At 42.9% G+C, this 14,356-nt stretch overlaps 1 protein-coding gene across 1 annotated transcript; it reads left to right on the forward strand.

Annotated features, from left to right (window-relative positions):
* The first annotated feature begins 2,553 nt into the window (after positions 1–2,553).
* On the forward strand, positions 2,554–14,356 carry LOC108501045 (protein-glutamine gamma-glutamyltransferase 6-like). The gene is made up of 13 exons (XM_017822568.1): positions 2,554–2,560; positions 5,157–5,330; positions 6,078–6,317; positions 6,805–6,923; positions 7,896–8,024; positions 9,196–9,373; positions 10,212–10,347; positions 11,000–11,103; positions 11,794–12,036; positions 12,286–12,603; positions 13,154–13,311; positions 13,766–13,899; positions 14,203–14,356. The coding sequence occupies exons 1-13, from the start codon at positions 2,554–2,556 to the stop codon at positions 14,354–14,356; spliced, it is 2,094 nt and encodes a 697-aa protein (XP_017678057.1).

Raw genomic sequence — 14,356 nt, forward strand, 5'->3', positions numbered from 1 at the left:
TGTGATGGAATCAAACTCCTATTTCAGCAGTAACATGACAAGACATCCTCCCCTGGATAGGAAAAGTGATGACAGAAAGGAACTTCCCACAAAAATTGGTGACCTCTTACATTGCAATAGAATCAAGTCTCCTACTTTCACAGTGCTTAATTTAGTCTCTAATTGTATTTCTTCCTTTTTTTCCTCCCTCTTGAACTCTTTGTAGAAATAGTTTCACTGTTTTATCAAATCTCATTCTGTTCAGCTCCCAGTTTTGACTTTGCCATCAGGCAAACAACACAGTCTCTTTTTGACCTCATTCTAATTGTCAGCAATAAATAAAAATCATTCATCACTGTATTGTTTTGTAATGAATTTTACATTCCATGGACATTATTACAAGAAGTCACGAGACTGAGGAAAGTTCTTTTTCCCTCATTTCACAAGCCTCCAGCCTAAAAGAATAGAACATTTCCCTCCACTGTTCACCTAATTTCTGTATTTTGTGACACATGTAGCTCTGTGAATGGGGAGGAAAAAAGCCTGTGAAGGGTGGGAAAGCAATGTGTGGGGTCCATGACAGTATTTCTGTGGGCACAGGTCTGGCACAGAGTGGAGAACACATGGACATATTCAAAACAGTAACTTAATTCTTATGTAGCCTGACAGAGCCTGGCATTAATGTGACAGCCCAGCAGCACAAGGTCACCAACACTTTTTGCCCACCAGTGGAAGGTCACTGGAGACAAGGAACACGTTTGTCTTCAAACCTTCCCCACGTGGCTCCTCCATGGGCAGCCCCGGCTCCACCCCTGCAGAGTTTGCTGACAGATCCCTCTTCTGTGGGTTCCCAACCCCAGCATTTCCAGGTGCCAGGTCTCAGCTGGAACACACTTTCAGGCAGCTGTAAGGATTCCCTGTCCTTACCTCTGACAGGTAAGGACTGCCCAGGCACGGGAGCCTCCAGGTCACACTCCAGGGTGTGGGGCAGTCACAGTGTGCAAACACCTCTGCCAAGCCTCAAGATTTACATTTGCTGTACAACTGGCAGAAAGATTAAAGCTGAATTAATAAGGCCAAAATTCTGAACCACAGAGCTGTAAGGAGTTAGGGATATGGACACCTTTTTCTGATAATATTTCAGAGTCTGAGGCATCCAGATATGATCACAAACTCCTACTGAGAAAAAAAAAAAAAAAACAAACAAAAAAAAACCAACCAAACAAACAAAAAACAAGCAAGAAACCATAACAGAACTCCAGATTCCTTTTTTTAAAAAAATACACTTAAACTTCAGGCAATTAATTTGCCTTTTTGGTTCCTGGCAACCTTGATATGAATTGGAAACAACAAATACGAAGTGGAAACCAAAGAGAAAACAGAACAAAAAGGCAGTGCAGAAGCACGAAGGTGAGGAAGATGACGGATCATCCCTTCTCCCCTGACACCCCTTACTCCTCATCACAGTCCATTCAAGGTTCAGAACAGCGTTCAAGCTGCTCTGGGCACAAATTGGCAGGGTATGTTTGTAGGTAAGCTGTGACACAGGACGAGGGAGGAGACAACGCGAGGGAGCCGCAGGAGCTGAGAGCGCCTGTAATTAGAGTGGGAAGGGCTCGCACCAGCAGAGCAGCTCTGCAGCTTCCTCCGGGGCCAGACTCACAGTGCCGTGCCACAGAGCTACAGAGAAGCTTTGTACGTGCATTATGAACCCCGAAAAGAAAAAATTATTATTAAAAGCAGAGGCAGCCATTTAAAACACTTCTCTTCACAGAAGTCTCTGATCACAGCTGACTGGATAACAATGCCCTCTCTGGGGGATGTGCTACTTCACACAGAAGAAATGCAGATTACAGGTAACCACGTCAGGAACAGATAGTGAGAATGCACGTCTGTATTGCAAGAAAGAATGAATTACATGCAGTTATGTGAAAGATCTTCAGGCAGACCTGCCTTAAAAAAAAAAAAAAAAAAATGAATTACATGCAGTTATGTGAAAGATCTTCAGGCAGACCTGCCTTAAAAAAAACAGTGAAAAAACCCCAAACTACTGAGTGACAGTAACACTAATTATTACAAATTTACTCAGATCACTCCAAGTCCCAACAGCCAAGCTGTACAACAGGTATATTTGTCTACGCTTGCCCTCTGTACATAGTCTCCAAAAACCTAAACTGACACAAACCAAACCATCCAAAATTAAGTTTCTTGTGTCTGCTTAAGGTTATATTTCCTTCATTAGATCCGATTTGGGATGTTTTCCCCTCTAAGACACCAGAATACTGATTATCATCTTTCTTCAGTCATTCACCAGTTTTAAATAAGCATAATTGGATTCAAGATTGTGCAATTAAAGCAGTCATCAGTGGATGCTCACGTAGGATATCACTACAAAAACAGTAACTACCAACCACAGGTCACACCCAGCTTGTATAAACTCCAGCCTATGTAGCCAAGTCCAGTCCTGAGCCTTTCATTATTGGTGCTGGTGGAAGAAGATTTAGGATGTTCTTGCACACTTTCGTGTCCATAACCTGAACCACACACAAGTGAGGAAAAGAAGAAGGAAACCTCATGGCAGGTAAGTTCATCCTGATGGCTCCAGACATCACTCCTCCTATCCAGCTGAGTGAGATTTGCTGAGGAAACAAGATAAATTACATCTAGCTGTTCTCTCAGCAGCTTAGCCCTCTTTAGGTTTAATGTATTTATGGGTTATTCTACTGGAACTGATTTTCTTTTTACTATCATGGGTCTTGAACATATTCTTTTTTTTTCTGTAACACAGAAAAGTAGATTAAGAAGATATTTTTTCTATCATATCAATTAACTACTCTATTCAGTGCTTCTGCAGCCACCTAATCAACACTGTTGGCTACTGACTGGGGCATCCTGCTGCCCCATGGAAGTCCCAGGCTCTGATATCAAATGATGTCTGGCCTCAGACAGGTCACTTGGTGGCCTCTGGACTCCCACATTCCCCTCCCTACAGAGGGGCCATGGCAGCTCGTCTGTGTGGTGTTGCACTGACTCTCACTGTCCTCATGACTGGAGAGATCTCTAGTTAGGCAGGTGTGTCATGTAACGCACACACACACAGAATCCACCTACAGTTTAGTTTAAAGATGTTTTTCTGTTACAGCTTCACCTTTCAGTCAAAGGCAAAGGGAACCCTGTGCACATGATCAGCTTTTTCAGCAGTGATCACCAATTCTGCAGGCTTTTGCTTCTGAGCTTGCTCCCAGTGTCTGTCCACTACAGGATAGACACCCAAAGAAATTTTTAGAAGAAGTTTGTCCAATTGCACACTGACAGAATTATTGAAAATGTGTTTTTCTAACAGACACCAAAAGAAGAAAAAAATTATAAGATTTAAATTAAAACTATGAAGATCAAAACAAGGGTAAATTTGAGCCCTCATGGACAAAAGACTGGTATCAGGTTATATTGTGCTCTTACCCCACATACAAACCAACTTTTTGCTGATCTCCTGCACATATTCACTGGAAATGCCTGTACAAGCAGGGACTTTGCAAGGCAAATCAAACTATTAATGCAGGAAATTCTTGGAGCTAACCACTGCTAGCCACTGCCTTTATCTTTCCAACCTCTCCACACATCCCCTCTAACTCTGCTGGACAACTTCTTTGCCTGTGACAGCCTCTGACGTGCCCCCTGCCCCGCAGAGCCTGGACACTGAACTCGCACAGGGTGAAGTGCAGCAAGACTAAACAACTTCTTTTCAAACCCTGAGGCCCTGCAGAAACACGTTCCAAGTCACTCTTAAATTAGAGGACTTGATGTTGGGGATGATGCTTTCTGTGGGTCCCTTTCAATTACAGATATTTGAGTCAGGAACACAAAGCGATGACGCAAGTGAGACACTTTCCAGACATTTTGCATCCCGTGGCACAGACACAGCGCTCCTGTCGGTGGAATTTTTGTCTCCAGGTGACACACATGAAGCAAGACCCTCAGCTGAAAGTGTTTAAACACACTCACAGACTAGAGGAAAGCCACCCTCACTGCAGCCTCAGAAATGCACGTGCACATTCACATTTCTTCCAGAAAGCTGAGGAATGAGGACAGTCCTGACTTTGTGAAGACTTCACAGAATATAACTCTCTGCTGCAAACGCAGCAGAAAACTCAGATCTCACCCCCTCTATTCCTACAGCAGAGCCCTGTGGGTTCCCTCAGATAGGAGCCTCTCTCCAAGTGACTCAAGGCAGTGCTAAACCAAGTCCTGTGTCTTGGTTCAGTGAAATGATGGAAGTGTTACATGTCTGCAAAGGGTTAACGTGCTTGAGTCACAGCAGGAAATTTTCTTCAAGGGAAACTCCTCCGAAATGCACAGGGAGAGGCCACTTCACAAACACATATTTTCATAGAGGGATCTGTATTTTTTCTGCTTTTTTCGTTTGTTACTGCCGTTTTTTAATTCCTCAAGGGACAAAAAAAGTTTGAAAGCTTTTGTAATCTGTGCTTCAGTGCCCCATTTTCAACAGTGACAACCCATCACAATACAAAAGAGCAACAATAGCACTGCCTCAAGATATGCCACTCCTAGTGCCATCATCTGTCCTCTGCTGGTTATCTTTTTCCAACAGAGTGTGAAATAACACCCAGCTTCAGGCAACAGGACTGCAAATTAACTGAGATACAAGATACATGAGAAGATAATGTACAAGTTCCACAATGAAGACACCAACCTTCTAGTCATCATCTGTCAGAAAGTGCTTCCAGAGTCAGGCTTGCACTCGCTCATGAGAGTTTTAATACTTCTTTCTGTACATCTGTAAAGCTCTCTGTGAACCAGAGATCCCCACAGGACCTCACAAGAGCAGGAACATGGGGAACAGAACAGACACTTCAAACTTTAACAAAGTCTTATCTAAATAGAGCAGGTTTTGATTTTTATTTTTTTTTAAATCAAAGATGAATTCTCTGAATGGGTGTTTTTTCTCTTTCAGAAAGTTGCCTGCAGAAAAGATGCTTTAACTGTTCCTCTACACTGGCATTTTTGCCATTTTTAATAACAGTGGATTTTCCTTTCTCCTAGAGCACATAACACCAGCTATATATAAGTATAAAAAAATTACTACATTAGACACGATGAAAAGGTGTACAAGCTTGAAGGAAAACCTTTTTTAATGAACATGTCTTGTGTCTTTCTAGCCCTGAAGATAACAAAAGTCAATTGGCAATCCAAACTAAATAAAGCTGCCCACCACACCTCTGATTACAGCAGCACAGAAGCAATCTTCAGGAGAGGGCAGCCCTTCAACATCTCTCTGAACATCAAAACAACAGTGCAATCTTGGGACAACTTCACCTTTATTGCAAGCACAGGTAATTTCCCCATGGCACTCACCTCATATCTGAGTTATTCCACCTCCAAAATACAGATCTGTGTGGTCCATTCCTGAATCATCAAGCTGTGTCCTGTATCATGTAGGATTCATTGTCCTTTTAGGCTTAGGAGTTCCCATTTTTAAGTTTAATCTGCAGTTTAAGGAAATAGAGAGAGTAAAGGTAATAATTAATAGGAAGGTAGGTGCCATGCTCATTCTAAAACCAAACCTGTACCTCTGCTCCTGAGGACCTACCTGGAACGCTGCAATTTATCTCCATTCTGGTCCCTGAGCATGTTACAGCTCTACCTCTCACAAACCACCATCCCCAATTCATCTCCTCTCCTCCCTTACTTCACCCCTTTTAAAATCCCCTTGATTAACTTCATGTGTTCCCTATTACTAGAACAGCCCACATGACCCAATTCATAAGAACTCCCACCTACATCTTGCCAAAAGTCTCCTCCAAAAAATCCTCCAGGCAGCCACTAAGTCTCCGTGACACGTGTATTAAAATGTGTGGCTCATCCCGCTCACATATTTTTGAACTGTCAAGTTTTCAGAACAACAGACTTGCCCTCTCACTTGCCTGGAATAATTAGGGGTGTGCTCACCTCTGGAGTGAGTTTACATTGAATAAACACTTAATCTGACAACCCACAGCCTTTCCATGTGGGTTTCCCTGACCCCAAGTTTGTCACTCACAGCTGCCACTCAGAATTGCTGTCCCTGTTCTCTCTGGCAGGACCATCTCCAGCAGAATCACAGCAGACCAAGGCCGTATTTACCCTCTCAGAGGAGGGTGCCAGTGGCTGGAGTGCAGCCCAGGAGCCCAGCGAGCCTGGCTGCCTCAACTTCACCATCCTCAGCCCAGCCAGCGCCGTCATCGGGCGATACAAACTCAAACTCCAGGTCCTTTCTGGGAACAAGGTCTTTTCAAAAGTCCTGGGCCAGTTTGTGCTACTCTTCAACCCTTGGTGTCCAGGTATGCTTTGATGCATCACATTCTTCAAATATCTCATTGTCTCAGCCAGGAATTCTGGGGGTCACAGTAAAGTCTGAACCTGACAGTCACAGCTACACAAAGTTGGGGTTTTTTGCTTAACACCAAGGATCAAGTTTTTGCCCCTTCTTCAGTGCTTCAAGCTATCAAAGACCCCAGACTTTTGCTTGTAGGATAAAAGATCAGAGGCAGGAAATATTCCAAACATTTATTCTAGAATTTTTTTCCCTCTGATTCTTGCACTCAGTTGTAAACCAACCAACATCTACCAGTAAGACACACAGTGAGATTAGTGAAGTTCCCCTCAAAGGAATTTCATGCCGATTTTATTCACTCTCTGAATAATTAGAGAGGTGTAGCAGGGAGTCCTAAGCCTGAATGCAGGGGCAGCCTGACCTGCTCCCTAGATCTCCCCTCTGTGTGAGATTTTCAAAATAATTTCAGCCATCGTGTCTCATTCTGCTCTTAGATGATGATGTCTACATGGCTAACGAGAGGGAGCGACAGGAGTATGTCCTGAATGACAGTGGAATCATATTTCAGGGACTGGAAAAAGATATCCAGCAAGAAGCTTGGAACTATGGACAGGTAAGCAGCATCACCTACTCCAGAACTTTCAAAATAAGCACAGTGGGTAAACAGCCTCTTCAGGAGAGAGAATCATTATCTCAGAGCATGAGAGCTCAGTATTCCTTGCTGAGTATTCCTTACTTCAGATTTTCTTACAGATATATGTCTCACTTATCAATACATTACAGGAGCATCAGGATCATTTCTGCTGTCTGGCATGTGCTAAGACAGAAATAAAAGAAACAAAGCACAATTTCATTTTTCTTTTGCTCATTACTCAAACTGGTAAAATTTTTTGACCCTTGTAAAGGGCAAAGAAAGCCACCAGGGATTGCAAAGCTGGTACATCTAAATATTTACATAGTAAATATACATAGTGATGTATTTCAACTAGTAATTATTTACCATAGTTAATACATAGTAAATATTTACATAAATATTTACGTGCTCACTAACAGGCACTAAAAGGATATCCCAGGTCAGGGGGGCACCCTTGCCTGGCCACCTCCATAGAGCAGAGCACTTGGGCATTCTCTGGGCCCAGCACAGCATCCCTGTGACCCTAATCCACAATAATTGCGTTTGTGGGTTTCTTTCAGTTCAGGTGATCTGCTGACCCGAGGTGCAGGCAGCCCATGGGAGCAAAGCTTTCGTAACAGAAGGGTTCCTGTGGGGGCACGGCAGGATGTGGGAGGGTGTGAATCCTGCTCAGCCCGACCTGCAGTGGTCCTGTCTGCTCCACCAGGACACGTAATGGCTTTGTGGATGCCAGTGGCCATGGCCCCACACCATGCTCACAGACACCTTGTCTTTAAAATCCCATGGAGAGCCAGCAGCCTGGTGCTCGTGTTTTCTACTTGGCCCTATATCCTTTAACAATACAGATAATGCCTCTATTATCAACGTTACCCTGTTGTGCCAGGAGAAGGAAAATGGATGGGGAGTTTATCCTGGGGTTTACTTACAAAATTAGCCTTGTTTTGATTTCAGTTTGAAGAGGATATTCTTGATATCTCTCTGGCTATACTGGATCGGAGCCTGAACCACCGAGAAGATCCAGCTGTTGATGTATCCAACCGAAACAACCCTGTCTATGTGAGCAGGGTGATCAGTGCTATGGTAAAATGATCATCACTTACAGCTCTACATGCACTTACTAACAGAACCCCAACACCTGAGTGTGAATGCCTCGATGTTTTACAGGTGTAGATAACTATTCTGCAACACAATAGCTACAAAAGAGGTAAAATACCCCAAAAGTTTAATTTACCTTCTTCCCAAGTGTTTGCTCATAACTGAAGGAATGTTTCCAAGAACTTCTGGGGAACAGTGAATCTCAGATATATTTTCCTAACAGATTTTCAGTCCATTAGATCTTCTCACTAATTTGGAAAGCCTGAAATCACTTGCTAAGTTTTTCAAATACCAAGAGAAGCATGAAATATTGTGGAAAACCAGTGCTGTTATGGCCACATTTAATGTGTGGATTTAGTATTCTTCACTTAAGGGATATTTGTTCAGTGAGGCCTTTCTGCATTTCCTGCAACCAATACTTGCACAGCACCCACACAAGCTCACAAGCACATAAATGCACAAGCAGGCAACTGAAAAGTTTTCCATTTTATAAATAATACATGCCTTCCCACTTTCTTTAGCTGAGATTCCTCCTTTACAGCTGTGATACTTTTCAGCCTTTTAGACAGCAATCACTTTAGGCAACTTCAGCTTCAACATGGAGTAAATAACTCCTCTTGGATGGACAAAATTACTAAAAGTATGAATACTTAAGAAAAAACAAATAAACAAGAACTTTCTGCTTTCTGTACGACCACGTGACACTTAGGGCTCTACAATGGATGTGCACAAATATATCCAACCACATCTAACAAGTTTGAGCAAGCTATAAGTACTATATGCACACTTGCAACAAATGCACATTCAGAGAGAATATTGACTTCTCAAGCCTTCCACATAAATCACCCCAGAACATGAAACAATATTGAATGCACAGTATAACGACACACAAAGAGGTGAAATCCATCAGTGAAACAGAGAAAATGTAAACAGAAAATATAAACTAAAAACAAGGCAGCTTTGAATCGTCAGACTCTACAATCTGATCTGGGTTTGGTCCAGTCATTGCACTCGAACAGACAAAATTCTAAGGCTCAAATGCTCTGTCCCACCACCCCCATGAGAACAGTGGCACTCACGGGATCACTTCTGCCTCTTTCTCTCCCTCTCTTCTTCTGTAAATATTTTAATTCTCTCATGAGAAGGACTCTTTCAGGTCAACAGCAACGACGAGAAGGGAGTAGTGGAAGGGAAGTGGAACGGGAAGTACCGCTCCGGGACAAACCCCCTGCAGTGGAGTGGGAGTGTGACCATCCTTCGGAAGTGGCACAGGGGGAGGTACAGACCCGTCCGGTATGGCCAGTGCTGGGTCTTTGCAGGAGTCACCTGCACAGGTATGAAGGGATGAAGAACGAGACCAGAATGATATCAGGAAGGAAGCTCACTAGAATTGCTGTAGTTTTAACTTTCTGACAATGTTGTTGAAGTTGTTCCAACTGTGGCGGAGAGGGAGAAGAACCTCCGCTCCCCACGGGTGAAGGGTCTATTCTAAACAGCCACAGGTTGCAATACTGCACCCCAAACAAAATTCAAAGTGGTTTGCCAGGCTGGGCCGGTGAAAAGGGCAAGGTTTCCTGTTTCACAGCTAGGATTCAAAGAATACCAGTGATCTTTTAAGCCCATCTCCTCACAATCCCATTTTCTACTGCTGTGTCTTACCTACCTACTGCTGACACAAAACCAAGTCACAATTCTAAGGACCTGTAAAAGGAGCTGCAAGTCAGGAAAAGCATTTCTTATTAGCAGTTTCCATTCAGAGCTGCTCTGAGACACAAGAGCTTCTTTGGGGAAAGTACAGAGGAAAAATAATGCAATTGAAAGGTATATCTCAGAAAGTAAGAGGAAAAAGAAGCAAGTAACAGAGGAAGAAATAGAGGGAAAATGGGAGAGAGAACAGGAGGAAGAATCAAAGATTAAAATAAATGGGTGAATCTCACTCTTGTTAAAAGGACATGGCAGCTAAGAATGTCACGTGAGTGGAAGTGTCTTCTAAGCAATTGTGCACAATGAGTATGACTTGTATCATATCTGGAGGAAAATTCCTGGGGGTTTGTTTCCCCTCTGAAAACATACAATATATACACTGACTGTTTTGCCAAGAAAAACAGAAAAATACTTTCTAAATGTGTGTAAAATAGGTTTACAGAAGTTTTATGATATTCTATATTGCAGTACTGAGATGCTTGGGAATACCTACTCGTGTTATTACCAACTTCAACTCTGCCCATGACACCAATATAAATCTGAGTATTGATAAGTACATTGACATTTCTGGAAAGACCCTGCACTTGACTGAAGACAGTGTGTGGTAAATATACATATTTTTTAATTATTTCTTCCATTACATTCCCCACTAAATAAAAGAATCATGCTCCTGAAAAACTACTCCAACCTCATGCTGCCAGTGCTATAAAACCCCACACCAAAGAATCCACAGAGTGTTCAGAAATTCAATAAGTAGTCAACTTCATGATTTTGAAGAGTCAACAAAGGAGATGCTGTTTCACCTCAGAGAAGCTGTTAAAAATTGTTCTTTTGAACAATTGTGAACAATTTTGTGAAACAAGTGCCCACAAATTATCACACTGCACAGATGTATTGTACTGCAGCATCAGTGCCTCAGTCACCAAGCACAACACACCATCTGGACTGAATGGGACAATGGTGACATGAAGTAGAAAGAAAATGTGAGTTAAATACCAACAGATAGCAAAGTGCACAGGAGACCTTTGGCTGTTTGGTCTGGAATGTCCAGAATTGAACTCTTGACTCTGTGATGAATTATTTTCCTTTTAACATTTCTTTTTCATAATGTCTCAACATTTCTGAGAGACCTGAACACAAAAATCTGGCACAAAAGGGGAAAGAGGTACTCATGTAACAAGCCAGCAGCTGCTCTCTCCAGTTTTCATTCACTCAGGATTATTAATCAGGTATTCCATATTCCACCTCCCTTACAGGAATTTCCATGTCTGGAATGAAAGCTGGTTCACTAGAAGAGATCTTGGTTCTTTTTATGATGGATGGCAGGTTCTGGATGCAACACCCCAGGAAAAAAGCAAAGGTAGCACTGTTGTAAACATCAAAAAATCCCCACAGATAGTGTTATTCTGAAAGATTGCCACTGAAATTTCAGGACAATTCTCTTCTATACATTCCCTGTAGACATAGCATTACTTTTGGTGCACAAGAAAAGCAATATCCACATCAATCTCCAGTAGGCAGCTTTTCTGTCAGCCTCTGGATCACTTACCAGCACGTCAGTTCTTCCTTTTTTTCCATTTTGATTCTCTGCCTCCACAACAGCCAGCACATCTGAAGTTCACTTGTCCTGCCCTTGCTTGTCTCAGCTCCTAACACCACACAGTCTGATTCCCCAATACAAAGTTTAACAAATTTAGTTTCTTGGATCTTCTCAGTGCATTGTTGACTCCCATCCCTTAGGTCTGACTGCATTTCTGACCTGGCTCACACCCTCTCCTCTCCTTTCACCAGACAGCTTTGCTGGCAGCCCTGCAGCCTTTGCAGGGTGAAACATTTCACACAGCACACATCATAAGAAGCTTTAGCTCTCCCTGACAACCTCCCACCTTTTGATAGAAAAGGCACGTGAGTCTCTGGGCATTCTGTTACCATAATACACAGACACACAGACAGTGAACTTCACCCAAATGCATCTTTGGAGTGACTGCCAGCGTGAGGATTTATGTCTTTTGCAAGAGGCAGTTGTTTAACTTCTCCCTCTCCAATACAGGCATCTATCAGTGTGGTCCTGCCTCCATCAGAGCCATCAAAGAAGGGGATGTGAACCTGGATTATGACAGCCCATTTGTGTTTGCAGCAGTGAATGCTGACTGTGTTACCTGGATTCGCCACAGCAAGAAAAGAAAGGAGAGGATTTATTCTAACACCAGGAAGATTGGGAAATGTATCAGCACCAAAGCAGTGGGCACCAACTCCCGTGTGGATGTCACTGCTAATTACAAATATCCAGAAGGTAAATTCTTTATTACAGTTGTCTTACCACTGATGGTCAGAAGTGAAAAGAATTTAGGCCTTTGTTGGACTGAGCGCTGACTTAATTTCTTTACTTCTCCTAGAGCAAAGTAGCTGTGTTAGATCTCACTTTCTCCTCTTGAGTATCTTTGCCCTTCTCAGCCTTCCTAAATTTCTGAGATCAATCCTGGCTCCACTGCACTGCATCCAGGACACACGAGATCTCTGACCATGTTATCTTTCCAAGCAGGATCCTCGAAAGAAAGGCGGGTGTACAAAAAAGCACTGAAGCTGCTGGGTGTGAGAAGAACCGGAAAAAAACCCAAAACTAGAAAACCTAAAAGGCGATTTTCAAGGGCCCAAACCCCCAGTATCTCAGGGAAGCTGATCCTCGACGCATCTCCTGTGATTGGCCAGGACATCCTCCTTACCTTGTCACTCAGAAACCTGATCTCAGATTTCAAGACCATAAAAGTTAAATTGAAGGCTTCAGCCATTCTCTACACAAGAAGACCAAAGGCAGAGATTTTAGAGCTGTATAGGTCTATTAAACTGGGATCAGAAGAAGGTAATTTTAATTTTATTACACCTTTTATTGCAGGACAAGACATAGTTTTGGTTTGTGGTCAAATCACATGGAAATAAAGAATGGCTCAAAAAGTGTATGACCTGCAATCAGCTGGAGGTCAAGGCTATTCAGGGGAAGAGAAACATTCATATTTTCCTGTCTTAAGCATTTGCTTTTGGGCACTGTCAGAAAAGATACTGAGCAAGGTGACCTTTTGTCTGACCAAGCAGGGCCACTGTTGGTGCTACATTATGACCTTTTTTGCTGAGAAAGAACAACTAAGAGACAAAAAATGGACACTAGGGAGCTACTCACATATATCCACCCCCAGATCTGTCCAGCTACCAAACTGTACCTGATAATTCAGTGTTTTATGTGAATGTAAGTAGAAGTCACTTATGAGCATCATTCCTGTCTGTGGGTGTCAACACCCACAAATGTGCAGCCCCAGGGTGATGGTGTACATGCTCCTTAAAATACAGGTACCTTACAGATAGTAGGGACTTAGAAAAAGGAAGAGAGGGAAATTTTGTTTCCATTTCCATTCCAGTGAAGGAGTTTTCATTCGGGATCCCCTATTCCCAATACAAAAACTCTCTGCTGGACGACAGGAAGATCCTGGTGACTGCTGTGTGCCAAATCAAAAAGGGAGCCTCGCTTCTGGTTGAGAAGGACATTGTCCTTCAGGATCCTTTTCTCACCATCAAGGTAAAAACAAGTCCTCTCTGTGACCCTTGAGAGACATGTTGAGAAAAAGCAACTAGAATTCCCACTCCTCACAGGAAGGAGTGTGGGAAGTGAAATCAAGGTGACTGGATCTTGTTGCTCTGGTAATGGGCCATATGACACAAGTGAAATGAAGTACACCGAGGAAAAGCAAACCTTTCCATGGCATAGCTGTGGTATTCTTGCCACAAGTCTCAGTGTTACAAGAGTTACAAGGCAAGCTTATCTACAGAGAGACAGGACAGAGAGGGACAGAGAAATCTGGGCTGTGTTTAGTCCTCCGCTTTTGTTAAGGGAGTCTGATCAATCTCTTCCAGTTTATTTAGGAAGACTGATTTTAGGCAGACTGATTTTTTAAATGGGAATGAAAAGAGAAAAGCACAAGAAATAGGTGAGAATAACACTGTGGCTGAGCAAGATGTTTTGTCTCTGGTAGGTCCTTGGTCCAACAGTGGTACACCAGGCTGTTAATGTGGAGGTCACATTTACCAACCCACTGTCTGATGAGGTGACAGACTGTGTACTGAGAGCTGAAGGTAGTGGCCTGCTCAAAGAGCAACTCAGAATCAGGTATGTAAATGCTGCTGGCTGAAAACTCACTCACTTTGGGGGGGAATCTGGAATACTAGTGGGTTTTTAAAAGTATTCTGTCAAGCTCATGACTTTTGTTGGCACCAACCTTGTACAAAATACTATCATGTCAGTACTCTCCATGTACCAGCTGGAGTTTTTTACACCTCTTTCACCAAGTTTTGAATTACAGGATGCTCAGGGGGTGGAGAGATGTCATACTGTCTTAGATTTAGGGATCCGAAGAATACATAGCAGGGAATTTTCAGCTGCTTGACCTTACAAATGCATTCTCTCTTTTAGTGTGGCAAGAATGGCCCCCATGGAGAGTTCAACAGTCCAGTTTGAAATCATTCCCTACAGGAGTGGCACCAGGCAGCTTCAGGTGGACTTGGTTTGCATCCATTTTTCAGACATTAAGGGATTTGTGACGCTTGATGTGGCTCCTGCTCAGTGA

Source organism: Lepidothrix coronata, unplaced genomic scaffold (genome assembly GCF_001604755.1).
Source record: "Lepidothrix coronata isolate B3197 unplaced genomic scaffold, Lepidothrix_coronata-1.0 Scaffold99, whole genome shotgun sequence".
Lineage (NCBI taxonomy): Eukaryota > Metazoa > Chordata > Aves > Passeriformes > Pipridae > Lepidothrix > Lepidothrix coronata.

What these genes read in the sequence shown, in the direction of transcription:
- LOC108501045 (XM_017822568.1), top strand. An exon ending in CTTCAACCCTTGGTGTCCAG is followed by an intron (nt 6,318 to 6,804) that starts GTATGCTTTGAT and finishes TTCTGCTCTTAG; the next exon opens with ATGATGATGTCTACATGGCT. An exon ending in ATCCTTTTCTCACCATCAAG is followed by an intron (nt 13,312 to 13,765) that starts GTAAAAACAAGT and finishes TGTCTCTGGTAG; the next exon opens with GTCCTTGGTCCAACAGTGGT.